The sequence below is a fragment of the Centruroides vittatus genome, unplaced genomic scaffold (genome assembly GCF_030686945.1).
Source record: "Centruroides vittatus isolate TY-2023 unplaced genomic scaffold, ASM3068694v2 contig_345, whole genome shotgun sequence".
Taxonomy (NCBI): Eukaryota; Metazoa; Arthropoda; class Arachnida; order Scorpiones; family Buthidae; genus Centruroides; species Centruroides vittatus.
In genome coordinates, this window is record NW_027122170.1 from 2,705,713 (window position 1) to 2,720,416 (window position 14,704).

General features: G+C 29.3%; 1 protein-coding gene across 4 annotated transcripts in view; it reads right to left on the reverse strand.

Moving 5' to 3' along the window:
- dia (diaphanous related formin 1) overlaps nucleotides 1–14,704 on the reverse strand; it is a 56,699-nt gene that overhangs the window by 12,140 nt on the left and 29,855 nt on the right. For all 4 annotated transcript variants that reach the window (XM_067269054.1, XM_067269055.1, XM_067269058.1 and 1 more), the window contains exons 4-20: nucleotides 13,737–13,838; nucleotides 12,502–12,632; nucleotides 12,362–12,430; nucleotides 10,844–10,910; nucleotides 8,932–9,065; nucleotides 8,684–8,792; nucleotides 8,498–8,608; nucleotides 8,288–8,412; nucleotides 7,179–7,295; nucleotides 6,905–7,023; nucleotides 6,603–6,757; nucleotides 6,166–6,513; nucleotides 5,978–6,092; nucleotides 4,804–4,893; nucleotides 3,378–3,574; nucleotides 3,214–3,300; nucleotides 1,812–1,964 (exon numbers count right to left, since the gene is read on the reverse strand). In XM_067269054.1, coding sequence (XP_067125155.1) covers nucleotides 1,812–1,964; nucleotides 3,214–3,300; nucleotides 3,378–3,574; nucleotides 4,804–4,893; nucleotides 5,978–6,092; nucleotides 6,166–6,513; nucleotides 6,603–6,757; nucleotides 6,905–7,023; nucleotides 7,179–7,295; nucleotides 8,288–8,412; nucleotides 8,498–8,608; nucleotides 8,684–8,792; nucleotides 8,932–9,065; nucleotides 10,844–10,910; nucleotides 12,362–12,430; nucleotides 12,502–12,632; nucleotides 13,737–13,838 — 2,229 coding nt within the window. The remainder of the gene's footprint in view (nucleotides 1–1,811; nucleotides 1,965–3,213; nucleotides 3,301–3,377; nucleotides 3,575–4,803; nucleotides 4,894–5,977; nucleotides 6,093–6,165; nucleotides 6,514–6,602; nucleotides 6,758–6,904; nucleotides 7,024–7,178; nucleotides 7,296–8,287; nucleotides 8,413–8,497; nucleotides 8,609–8,683; nucleotides 8,793–8,931; nucleotides 9,066–10,843; nucleotides 10,911–12,361; nucleotides 12,431–12,501; nucleotides 12,633–13,736; nucleotides 13,839–14,704) is intronic.

Consider the following 14,704-nt stretch of genomic DNA (forward strand, 5'->3'; position numbering starts at 1 on the left):
TCATTAATAATTGGGAGACAAATGTTCTTGTTTTTAATCTGGTGTAGGGTCACCCGGCTATCTGTGAAGATGTTGATGCTTCTACATTTGATGTGATTCTGGAGGGATTGAGTATATTCCAAAGCTTTCAGAATAGCAAGTGACTCTGATTGATTGTTGGAGCAATTGTCATCTAATTTGTAGTAGGCTTGTTTAAAGATTTTCTCTTTGCTGTCCCCAATAACAAAAGAACACCCGACTCCTTTATCGGATCTAGAGCCATCCGTAAAAATATTGAGGGAGGCAGGAATATGATCAGGGTGGAAGACAACCTTAGCAACCTTAGTGGCAGGGTGTTGCAAATAGAGCTTAAAGTTCCTGTCCAAGCTGTTGTTGGCTATAGTGTTAGCCAGATCCATAATGTTAGGAGGGAGGATGGTATGAAGATATATTACTTTAAGGTGTAGGAGATTTCTTCATCCCTATTAATGTTGAGTAGATAGAATTTCCAGATCTTCATTTCGACCAGTAGATCAATTGGAGGAAGCCCAGTGATGGCGAGAAGGGCATTTGTAGACGTAAAAATACAGTAATAATTAGACTGCAAAAATACAGTAATTATTAGAATAAATTAATTTTAATTTAGAATTTCTGGATGAAAAGAATCGGTCCAGATTGGGACTTGAACCCACAACTTCCACTTATCGTGCAGATGCATTGCCAGTTTTGCTATCTGGACTTCTGTCCAATTTATGCTTCCAAAACTATTAATTAATTTAGATATAACTATACAGGTTGTATCTAATTATTAACTTAGCCTTATTATAGCTTGATAATTTGGCAGATCATCTGGCTTTAATCAAAAATTGGGTTTTATGGAGTGATTATTTATAAATATTTGCTCATCAACTATTTAAAATGTGAAGAAAGTTACAAAAAAGATGCTTATTGCTGTGATATTTTCAATTAGATTTGGACAACTTAATGCAAAAATTTTTGTAATTTATATCCTGCAATTGTATACATTTGATATTTTGCAATACAAAACAATAACTTCAGAACCATGGCCCTTCTCTATATCACCATTACCTTGGTCAGCTAACACTACTCAAACCACACAGGCCAGTTGCTTGCAGGAAACAAGAGTTGATCACTACTGTAAAAATGTTATGGAACCACCACCCTATATTTACAATGTCTAGGTCAAAACAGCCTGACAGTAACTCCCAAGCACAGTGATTGACTGAAAGCACTGATAATAAAGGAACTGGACGATTATGTGCTAAACTGTGGGCCTACTTAAAAGGACCTGGTCTACTGAGTCAAAAAAGACACAGAGAAAGAGATCAAAGAATGCATCTCTCAACATAGATCTACCAAAGCAAAAAGGAAAAGAAGAAAGTGAGGACTGTGTGACTTCATATTAAGAAAAGGGAAGGTGTATGGATGGACCCTGAGCTTGACCTTTCTAAACTAAGTTTGTGTAAATATTTTGTTAAATTTTCAGTGTATATTACATTAAATTTGGCAAAAAGTTCTTAAAATTACAATAAAATAAAATTTTATAAACTGTATATCAACTCTTACAGAGGAATACTAATTTTGTTCTTACCAAAGTTCTTAATAATCAGTTTTGTCAAAACAAATTCTGATTTAATTTTTAAATAATTTGCATAAAACATTGCAATATACTAATTTGGTAATCAATTTGTGAAATTACATATCCAGTTACATTCCATAGCACAACATAAAATTATAAAAAGTCTTCAAATTTTATAGACTAGAAAAATCCCAACAAATAATTATTTATTAAAATTAAAAGAACCACCTACCTTTGTAAGGAAATTTATCTGAAAGCCAAAAGCTTGTCCTTTCCTAGATCCAGAATTCATATAATTTCCAATTAGTAACACCAATTCTAGAATTCTGGAGAACTTTTTACTGTTTTTGACTTCTTCACAAGCAGCCGTGGCAGCCACAACATCCTGAAGTAAATAATTTTTGCGTAAGAGAAATTACATCATCTTAGTTTATTCAAATAAAGACCAAATGAAAAATTTTACAAGTTTTAATTTTATTCTAATTCCAAGCCACTAAATCAATTTTGATTTGAATTGATTGCTTGTATACAATTATTTTATTTTCAAAAACATTATAACCTGATACATTATAAACTACAATCCAACTAATGCCATATGTTATCGGGTTAGATATTGGCTAGCAAACTAATACATTATGAAATAATTTGGTACTAGAGGGAGACGTTAGGTGCCATCTCTTAATAAATTTAATAATTATAATTTTTAATTAAATAATTTTGACTACTGGAAGAAAAGAATCTGCCCAGACCAGGACTCAAACCTACAACTCCTGCTTACCATGCAGATGCATTGCCAATTATGCAGGAGTTGCAGGTTTGAGTCCCACTCTGGGCCGATTCTTTTCTTCCAGTAGTCAAAATTATTTAATTAAAAATTATAATTATTAAATTTATTAAGAGATGGCACCTAACGTCTCCCTCTAGTACCAAATTATTTCATAATGTATTAGTTTGATAGCCAATATCTAGCCCAATAGCATACAGCATTAGTTGGATTGTATTTTATTTTCAAAATAACAGAAGCATGGTGAATAATTTTTATATATGTATTTGACTGTTATGTAAGCTAATTCAGGTAATTTATTTTTGTAATTAACATAGTGTCTTCCAAAAAAAAATGCTATCATTCTATTATTGTAATTATCTTAATTATTAAAACACAATTACTTAATGTACATTAAACACTGGAAAACAGTCAAATTTCACATTTGCCCATTACAATTTCTCAATGCATATATCTTGTGCTACATAACACACATCCAACCAATACTCAAATTCTTTCTACACTACAGTATATCTGTTGTCCCTCCTCTGCACAACAGCCATGATTCTATAGCTGTATTTTGCACAATGATGAGTAATTCTGACTTTATAGAATGGGTTTTCACCTTCATAAAACACAAAATGCCTTCTCTTATGGAGTCACCATTTTCATTTTCATTTCTAGTGTTTCCTAGAGATAGCAGACAATGAGACGTTTGAATGCAGATGGGAGATGAACAGTTACTCTATCAATTGATGTACATTACATGCTTCTTGGATAATAATTAACATAATTACAGTAATTTAAGATGGTAGAATTCATTTTGGAAGACCTAGTATGATAATATGTACTGTTATTTTAAAATACTCACAGGTTTGATATCTTGTACTAATTCAGGATACTTTAATTTAAAACTCAGAGATTTCAGTCTCGGCACCAATCTCTTTATGCTTCCAAGCTGTGGAAAAATTGTACAGGTATCGTCAGTAAAGAAATTTCAAGCCAAAAGAGTTGGCAATTAATTTTAAAAAATACCGTAATTGCAAACTGTTCTGCCTCTGCCAGATCATTAAATTGGTCCCCAAATTTTTCCAATTTTTTTAACTGGTCAGGTTCTGGCATGTAACGTATTAGTTGCTGCAACATGGCTTCAGTGATGTGTTCTTCATTCATGGTTATTATGTATTCCTTCATTTCTTCCGACGACATTTTGACCGAACCTAACAATATCACTACAAGGAAAAATAAATTGATTTTAAACCTCAGATTTTTTAAATTAAAATAAAAAAGCACACACTAACTATTTTACAGATATTATTTATGACAGTAAAATTAGTCCATATCTTATATAAATTACAAAATTTTAATTTTCCTAAAATACAATCAAATTTTGATACTATTTCATGTAAAAATATTTATTTTTAATTTAATATTTTACAAATTTTGTCTAATGTCCATTTTGGCTGACATAAATTTACTTAAGAGAGTCTGGAAAGACTCTCTCAAGTAAATTTATGTCAACCAACACCATAACATGCAAATAAACTACTTTCTTTAACTGAAATTAACAATTACAGTTGTATTTATAACAAGACAACCAATGTAAAAACATTCTCAAAAAAACAACACTATGTGTATGCACTGCTTGAATATGCTTAGTGTAACTATATTCTTTCAATAATTAATTTGCATTTGAAACTGGTGAAATCAACTTTTCTTTTTTTATTGAGTTATAATAATTTATTTTTGTTCACTGACTTTAAACAAGATATGTTTGCAACAAATATACTTGATTCAAAGTTGCAAATTGTCAAATTGTGAGACTTTTAATGATAATAACAAAGATAAAATGTAAATGTGAGAAGATTGACATCTGTAAAATATATACGTTGTCTAATGGTTCATAGTTTATGGTTCATACAGTATATTGTTATGTATCAGGTTTTAGACTGTAAGTAACATATTTTTAATTATTTAAAAAATATGTAGATAATTAATACAGTCCAATTTTTAAAATTTAAACACTAGGAAATTTAACTAGTTTAAATTCATCCTACTTTGAAAAAAAAACTAACTAATTTATTGTATATTTTTGGTGTACAGAGTAGTCTGTAATCCTTCACAATACACATTTTTTTTTCTTTACTTTCTTTAAAGTTTTTAAACTAAATATAAATTTGTGTATGTTCTACACTTTATCATTATAAAAACGTAGCTAAACATTGTCTCTATCTAGAAGTAAACGTTGCTAAAACATAAAACACACGACAATTTCATAAACAAGAAATTGGTGAAATGCAGGTATCGGTTAATTACACACTACTTTCTCTTTTACGGCTTCAAATTATCCAACTTTATACAAAAAAACTTATTTTTAATACAAATTTCAAGGAAAATAATAACAGGTTTAAATTATTCAATAATTTAAATAAATTAAAAATATTAATTAAAACACACATACTTAAATTTTGAGCAGACTTTGCATCAAGAACTTTAAGTTCCTTAATTTTTTTAGATACTTTTTTCTCCTTTGGTTTCTCATCATTTTTGACTGAAAAATATGAATAAAAGATTCATTAATTTTGGAAAATTAAATTTGACATTTATAATTAATTAATACAAAATAACAATTTTTGATTTATTTTAAAGAAGATAATTTGTCAATATTACCACTTGAAATCATCAGTCATAAAATTTGATAGAATTTCAAAAAATAAAATAAACAAGTAAAATGGCAAGGCCGTATTTGGGACAAGACTATGTCTCGGAGACTCACTACTAAGCGGAATCACTTTGACGCTCAAGCCGTTCTCGTTCTCGTTCTCGTTCTCCAATCTTCTTTGGTATCGCTGGTTTTGAGCGATCGTTCAAACTTCGTGTCTTGTTCTGCCGGTAAAAATTAACTGAGAAACTGATAATTTACTTAATTTGTATCGGCTACGCAACATTTACAATAGTGTCGAGATATAACATAAATCCAAGATCGGCATGGTTGTCGAATTGAAAAGTTAACTAAACGAAGTAAAAAGATGTCTCTCCTTGTTAGAGTTTAGGAGCAAAGTGAAATCAAAGGGCAAAGGTCACACGATGGTACCCTCTGCCCTACACGTCAAATTTTTATCGGTCCCACGATTTTACTATACTAGATAATGTTAAAAAAAAAACCCACTTGTGCAACATAAAACCGTTTTAACGTCATATTTGAAGCACTCCGAAATTTACAAAATTAGATTACAAATTTTATTTAACATAGAAGATACTACGTGTTCAGTCCTAAGGTCAGAGTTCACTTCTTAGAATGACTGTGGGTGGTACTCTCCCCACCTGACTTTGGTGGGGTGAGGTGCCTGTTTTGCCTGTTTGTAGAAGAGGGTTGCCATTTTGTATTTTATTTTGACTCATTTCTCAGTCCCCTGACTACCTACAAGTCTGGATTATTTTATGTGCAAATGATTTGGGCACCTAATACTCTGTGCCAAATATCAACTCTTGACATGTACTTGTTCATACCTCTAAGCTGGTAACAAAAATGGCAGTATAATTTTATAAACAAGACATAGTCTTGATTATAAAATCAAAAACAAAGAATCAAAATAAAATTGAAAAATACCACGTACAATAAAATAAAAACTTACTTCTTGGAACTGAAGAAAATCTACATGAAATTTCATCAAAAATATCTTCACTGGCTAATTTTTCTTCTTGAACTTTCACCCAAAATGCTTTCTCTGTAAGCTTCTGTACATCAATCTGACAGTAAAATTTTCTACATGTTAGCTTTAGACTTAATAAATAAAACAGAGTTCAACAAATGAAGTAATACCGGATCCCAATTTATGCGCTTTATTTGGGTGTCTAATTCATATTTTTGTTTGGGTTGCAAGTTGTAAGGCAGTTTCCTTTCTGTGGAAAGTGACGGCATTGGTGGTGGTAGGGGTGCACCGGGAAAAGGTGGCGGAGGAGGAGGAATAAATCCCGATCCAGGAGGAGGAGGTGGAGGTGGAGGTATTCCAGAACCAGGAAGTGGTGGTGGAGGAGGAATGCCTCCTGGTCCACCAAACGGTGGTGGCGGAGGCGGAGGAGGTGGCGGAATGGCTCCGCTTCCACCAAAAGGAGGCGGCGGAGGTGGAGGTGGAGGAGGTGGGATAGATCCCGGTAAAGACGACGACACCTTTAGATTAAAAATTATTAATTATTTTCCAACAGAAGATAAAATATGAGAATAATCAAATACTTAGCACTTAGTTATTTAGTACGTACAGGTGTTTTTCCAGTTTCATATTCTTTTAGCCTTATCTCAGCTTGGGCAAGTTTAGCTTCGAACTCCTCTTTGGCCGTCAGTGCCTCTTCCAACTTTTTTGTCAATTCACCTGTGGCCCGCACTTCTTCTAGTTTAGATTTCTCAACTAAATTCTCTGTAAAAGTCACAAAATTATAATTATATAATTTACTTTGTATGAATATTCCTATAGTAATTATCAAATTTATTAATAAAAAATATTATTATGAGCAAATTTTAAAAATTAAAATTGATTTTAAAATATATGAATCAATCTAATTACCTATTAAAGGTTCTACATCTATTTTGAATCGTTTTGTATGTCTAAAATCTGGATCTACTCCACTTTTATGTAGAACTATTTGAGAAACGCATTCCTCGATTAATTTGTAGTAGGCAGGTCTAAAACAAAACAGAAACTATGGAAATTTAGAATATTAAAATAACTTAATCAGTTAGCACATCGTAGATTTAAATCTTTACATTGAGTTAATGGAAATTAATTTTAAAGCATAAAACCTTTCTGAATTAAATAATTTTTGAATTTCAAATATTACCTCACTGTGACATCATCTCTGATACATAGAAGATGTTGGAGAATAGACAGAAAATAAGGTTCCGCAGAAGTCTCCATGACGGTCTGTTTAATCAGTTCGAAGCATTCGATGGGATCGCTTTTAGCAATTAAGGAGAAATTTAATCATTCGGTAAATATAATTAAATAAAAAAAATATTTTAATATGTCATAAATTTGAAAATGGACGACTGCTGCTACAGAGACTCAGAACTTGGGTCTACGGATGCATCAGGCTTCAAAGTAAAATACTGATTTATTACATTGTGCCTTGATGCTAAAAGCATTGAGAATCAGAGTCCACACCATTTATCAAAGTAATACTGGAAGCTGTTTTTTGTGATGTCAATCGTCACTGCTTTCATCAGTTGTTTCCGAATGGTAAATATCTGACCAAAAAGATCATAACAGTACTTTCTCAATCTCCTTACTCCCTCAATTTTGTTCTCACAGATATATTTGTTCATTAAAATAAAAAAGAAATGATGGGAATGCAGATTCAGAGCAATAAATAGTAACTGCATCAATGAAAACAAATAACTATATCACAAAAAATGGCTTATAAGAATGCTCTGACAAGTGTACGTATGTGTTAGCAGATATGTGTAGGTGCAAAAGAAGCTTACTTTAAAGGCAGTGTGCTGCGAGAATTCCTGTGCCATACAATAAACCTATAGCAGAAGTTTGACTCTATTACATATGCTTGCTTTATATTAGATACATATCTATAAAATAACTACAGTCAATTCTCAATGTTTGCCACTGAAATTGGCACTAGCTCAAGTATGGTGCTAAATAATAATAATTATATACAGTAATGCAGTCTACACAAGTTTGAGTTTGGTAATCTTGTGATTTGGCAATGACAATATTGTTTCAAACATAAAATTGTGCATTTAGTAATTTACAGACACTGCTGAGCAGCCTATTTATTTTTATTAGTAAGATCTGTTTGCAATTACTTATTAACAGTTTATGAGAGTATTATAGTGAGGTTTGACTGTATATAAAACAAGAAAATTAATGCAAATTCCCTATGATTAAGTGATTATTGATGTACGATCGATTACTTTTATTATATAAAAAGGATACTCAAACTCTAGACGAACATTATCGTATCTCTGAGAAAATTCATCAAAATCCTCTTCTTTATGATCTTGAAATACTTTCAACTGAATACTTAATTCTTGATTCTTACTTTCTTCGCCTTGAAAATTCTATTTGTAAAATTTTATTCAATTAGAACTAAATTAATGATAAAAGTTAAAATCAAAATTTATGTAGCCATAATTTTTCAATTACTTCCAAGACATCTGCAAGACCGGAACGCATGAATTCATTCCTTAAGTGTAATCTAAAATCTAAATCGTCCGGTGAACTAAGAAGAGCATTAATAAGTTGTATACAGGCAACCTAAACAAAAAAGTCACCTTTCATCAAAAATAAATTCTTTAAATTTTAAAGAAACACTTTGAAGATTAATTTTACCCTTAATCCATCATTATCTTTGGCTCTAAGACCCTGAATGATTGGAGCAAATCTTTCCTTTCCTTCCAGCTCGCCATTCACTGTAATGGCTTCTAAAACTTTTTCGTGACTTCAAAAATAAATTAAAATATAATTTTAATGTAAAAATTTGAAAATTATTGTACTATTCGTATAACATGCTTTATTAAATGAGTAACAATTATTATTTTTTAATTATTTTAAATATTAATAGACAAATTTATCATTACCCATCAGGAGGAATGAGCGAAATGGCGGCTAGTATCTTAACTACATCCATCACGATTCCTTGCTGCGTAGAATTTATCGAACGTGCTAAAATTATAAGAGAATCCTTATGCTGAAACATTTGTTTTAATCCAACCTAAAAATTTAAATTTATATAAATTTATAACATATAATACAAATATATATTTGTTTAGATTATTTTAACAATTAATCACTGAAATAATAATTTTAAAAAATTTTTTGAACTTATTAATTTAATAAGTTTACAATTGTCTAAATACCTTTAAATTTACAAAACACTTAAACTTTAACATTATATATGATGTTTTCAGTTCTTTATAACAGAAAATTTTTCCTTTATCCACCCACAATTTAAGTAAATCGTTCACTGACACTTAAATTTTCCATTCCAAAACCAATCAAAATAGCAAATAGCATGATAATTAGATAATTAGTTTACAGGTTGCTAAGTAAGGTCTTCTACTGCAGTGCTTCAATAAGATAAAAACATGTGATCATTGTCATTTAGTAGCCAAGTGAATCTAGTCTGTGCACGTGAAGTCTTAGTTTGTTGTGTTGCATTATTGAATAGCAGTCAAGATTAAACAAAAAATCATTTTTCTCATTCCATTAACACAGCAATTTGGAAAAGGAAAAATGATTAATTTTGTGAAGTAGTTTGAAGCCTTATGAGCATACAAGCAACATACTTGTAGAGTAAGAAACCAGAAAAAAAACAGTTTTTTCTTGCACTGCAATAATGCAAGATTACATTGAATAAGAAAATAATGAAAATGTTTTAGGAAACTGAATTTGTAGGTTATTCTACATTCTCCTTTCAGCTGAGATCTGGTACTATGACATTTTGTCAAATTCTAATTTAAATTAATATGTTACCAACCAAAGTTCATTGGTAACATATCAAAATTTGTTGGTAAATTTGGTTGGTAAATTATCAAATTTTTAAAAATCAGATATATATTTTTTAATTAATTGTGCCGTCGGCAGAGGAGAAGTCACTAAAGAAAGGCCAACTCTGCTGTGAGACTATTAATTTCTGATGTGCACGAAAGGAATGAAGTTTGAGGACACTTTTTATGTATTGTCCTCTTATGAGTATTTTTTAATAAATTTTCTAAGTTTAAATTGACATTTTTATATTAATCAGAGTCAAGGCAAATGTGCCTTGGTCTCTTCCCACAGCATGTCACTGTGTATGGTTGGTGTTGTTTTACAATAGTTGTCAAAAGACCACATGATTGTTCCATTGAAGAATTTTAAATTTTTGTAGAGAGAGAGCTCTCTCCTTTTTTTTTTTTTTGACATTAAATTTCAGTTTGTTAACATTAAATGTTGCACATTTGTTCCAATACAACTCAATAATCAGAAAATAAAAAAATAAAAAAAAAGCAAATTACGTAAACTAACGAAAATTAGAAGCCAAATGATATTTTTATCAAATAAATTGTTTTGATGATTAATTCATTAAGAAAATTATTTATAAAGTGGCAAATAAAATGATAAGATCCATACTGAAAACTTAATTTCATATATGCTTTAAAAGAAAAATCATTAAATTGGACTAAATACCATTGAATTGTGATAATAGCAAAAAAATTTCTTGAAGTAACCGTTGAAGCATTAGCGAGGTTGAGGCTAAAGTTTTAAACGTGAAAACCTGTACGTCGGACGTTCGGCGCCACTTTCCCGTAAGCCTAGAAGCTTGACAATGGCATTTAGAATGTCGAGCACGAGTCCACTGACTTTCCAAACACCATTGTCAAACTTCCAGGCTTACGGGAAAGCAGCACTGAATGTACGTTTTCGCATTTAAAACTTTGACCTCAACCTAGCTATTAATATTTTATAATTAAAAAAATCTGAATTTATGGTTGTAAATATTTAAATACTTACAGTATTATTCATAATTGCTTTTAGGCACTTAATACATTCGTGCTGAATTTTGTCAAATTTATTATCTCTGAAAAATAAAAATATTAAATTAATTTTTCTAAGCATGAATACAGCTTAAACATACATATATGCAATATTTCTAAATTTATATACCTATAAAAACATCTCTTAAGAATTAACTGGCTATAATTCTGCTATCATTGTAGTTAATAATATATATTAGTTTGGCATCACATATTTTATTATCTTACTATTAACCCTCTTAGACTACATTATCCAGTCCTGAAGTGCAAAAGAGAGCGAACTGTAAAGACACTCTTATGCTAATTTGGTACATTTTTCTGAACATTTTGAAAAAAAATGTCATTCATTTTCCATATTATTTACTATAATTATGCATATTATATTTTTGTAAGATCAATCATTAAATTTGTAAATACAGCATTTAAATAAGAAAAGAGTGAGTACATAAGACAATTAATGAAAATTCTGATTTTATTGACTTTGCAATTAAGATGTGTTAAAACAATTTTTTTTTTAAATGTATAATTTGAAGATTTGTTAATAACAAATATTAATTACTAATTAAGAATTATTAATTAGTAATTCTTCCAATGCATAATTGAAATAAAAAATGCCAGTGATTTTAAACTATTGTACTATGAGAAAATAATGATAAGAATAGTTAATGTTTAAAGTACTAGTTAAGATCAGTAACAATAAATGATAAGAACTGCCCATTATTAGCCATATGTTAAAGCTAATAGCATGAAAATACTGTTTAAAAATTCCTATTTATTTGATGATGATGGTAATTATAACCAAATTCTAATTATTATACAATATTCTTTAGTATTAGTAATAAGTTTTTAAAGATTTAATGTATTTAAAAAAAATCAAAGTACAGTAGAGCATCGATTATCCGACTTAATTGGGAACTGGGGTTGGTCGGATAACTGAAAAGTCGGATAACCGAAAAGTATGAAAAATACATTATTAGTATAGTGTATTAGGCCTGGTTTAAATACTAGCCTTCCTTTCATGGTCGAGCCAGTGCTGCCAGCTAAAACATGCAAAAATTTAACAAAAATAATATTAAAGTAGCCAAGACATAACCAAATATTATAGCGCCACATCACTAGCGGACATTTGAATTTGCCGACTAGAACACGGTCGGTTAACCGATAAGTCGGTTGATCGGGGGTCGGATAATCGATGCTCTACTGTATTATTTTTCTTGAAAATTTAGTAATTTGAATCAAATTTATACCCCCAAACTGAGTTAGATCTTTTGTGTTTACATTGTGAATTAACTGAATGTAAATTAATGCAATAAAAATAATGTAAACTAAGTGACAGATTGATTGAGAGATCATTTCAAATAATCAACAAACAAGAAATAAATTCAGTGCAATTTTAGTGAGTTTCCTGAGACTAAAATAAGTAAAAAGCAGTTGATTTTAACAAATTTAATTTACATTATTTAAAATAAAATGAGAAACAGAAAAAATAACTTACTTTCCATAACAGGAATTAAGTAATAACAACACCCTTTCAAGACCATTACTACCAAATTCTTGAACCCAACTGAAATGTTAGAAAAATGTCAATTTTGTTGTAAAATAAATAAGAAGATAACAGTAATAATTCATACTTACCTCACAGGATTATTGGTTAAAGCTATCCGCAGAGATTCCATACACTGAAATAACTTTACTAGACTCACATCCCAGTTACTTAAATAATTGATGTAATCGGCAGGACTGTCCCATCTGCTTTTTCCATATTTCTGAAATACATTAATTCAATTTTTTATTTTTCCCCAACTTTTTATGCAGTTAATTTAAACAGAATCTTAATTTATCATAGCGGACTTAAGATAAACTAATATTTTGAATACATTAATTATATTAACAATATAAATACTAAATCATCATCAGCTTATAAATTAATTGATTAGTCTGCATTAATATAAATATATCTTTAATTATTTATAACTATTATATGATTGATAGATGTTACAATTATTTAGATAACTTATGCAATATAAGTGTGATACATAAGCTTAAGAAAGTTGATATAACACAGTAGCAAATGCAGGATTCAATACTGTACAATAAAGACTGTACAACTGTAAGACAATTGATAAATATATTACAAAATATACGGAATATATAAAAATAGTTTAGAGTTTATAAGGATTTTTTCTGTAATCTGTATCTGTCTTATCCAAGCTAATTAAGCTTCTTCTTCAATTCTAATTACACTTGTTCCTTCAGTCCCAATTTATTATTTAGAAAGTAATGAATTAGAATTGAAAGAACTCATGAAAATTTCAGTTTGTAATAAAGTTATAATTATAAACAACAATTATGAGCAAATATTTAATATAATGCTTACAATATTATGTTCAGATTTATTATGATTACCTTCTGTTGCATTATCTGTGCAAATATAATCTGATTTTTTTCAAAAATTTTATATATTAAAATTAAAATTAAAGAAAGAATGACACACGTTTATAAATTAATATTACAAAAAAAAAAAAAAAAACATAACACAAACAATAAATCAAATATTTAATAAGTCAATTGATTAACACGCCACACATTCAGGATGACTGTAATTAAACTAATAATGAGTATAGTTATTACTATACTCACAATGAGTGAAATTATGAGTTACATCCATCATGATTTCTACTACGCTCATAATTGGTATAATTATGGTGTAACTCAGCTAGCAGGAGGGATGGGCATCAGCATCTTCATCTATATCATTCATGGTAAAGTATTCGAAATTGAATTCCTGATAGAGGTATTTTAACATTTCATTGTGTGGTAATCTAACTAACAATATTTAAAGAGAAAATAAAACGGGAGGAAACACTCACAGAAACTTTCTCTCGTGTTTGCATCAACAACATATCCTTCTTAATTTTTATAGACTTCTTTCTTAAAGGTTCTTTCTTCTCTTCTGATAAATTCAAATCATCCTATAATATAAATTAATTCTTTATTAAAAAATTAACACTAAAACATAACCTTGTCAAATATAATATTTAGAAATTGCTTAAATAAGTGAAAATGAATATAATAAATGTTTTTAACCTCATGTTAAACTGCTTCGGTTTACAAAAGTACAATTACAATATTGCCTCTTGAATTATTGATGCACCCGCTGAATTATTTATGTCAAAATCTTATGCATGAATTGCACAAACTGCAATAGTTCTAGCTGACTCATCACTAATTGGAAAGTTTATCAAAATGATTCTTAAGTCGACAGAATACAATATGCAAAACATTTCTCTGAATAGAACTTTTAAATTATTGAAGTTTCAATAAGAAATTTACCTTCTACACAAATAAGAATATTGTAATTTTACAAATAAAGCTGTAGAATTAAGTATTAAAATAAAAAGAGAGTAGAGAAAAGAATATAAAATTATCTAACCGAGCAAAGAAAAATTGGTAATTGATCGTGAGATAGTCATTCAGTAATTATTAATTTGATAAAATATAATTTAGTATTCGTTAGGTAATTGTACAGAAAAATGATTATTATTAGTCATTTAAATCAGAAAGCCAATATGTAGAATATATATTAACATTTTCAAAAGCAATTTGCACTTCCTTTTTCAATTCTCTAAGCATTTGAAAGCTTGAAAAATGTTCATCTAGATTCTACAGGACTAGCTTATTTCTTCCAAGTAAATATATTTTTCAATTTTATGAGTTAGAATGTAGAGTATATACAAGAGAACAGTATATTATCTCATTCTTAATTAATCTAAACTTTTCATAAGACAATTTTAAATTAAAAAAACAAGTAAATAAGGCAAGTAAAGATGCAGAGTTA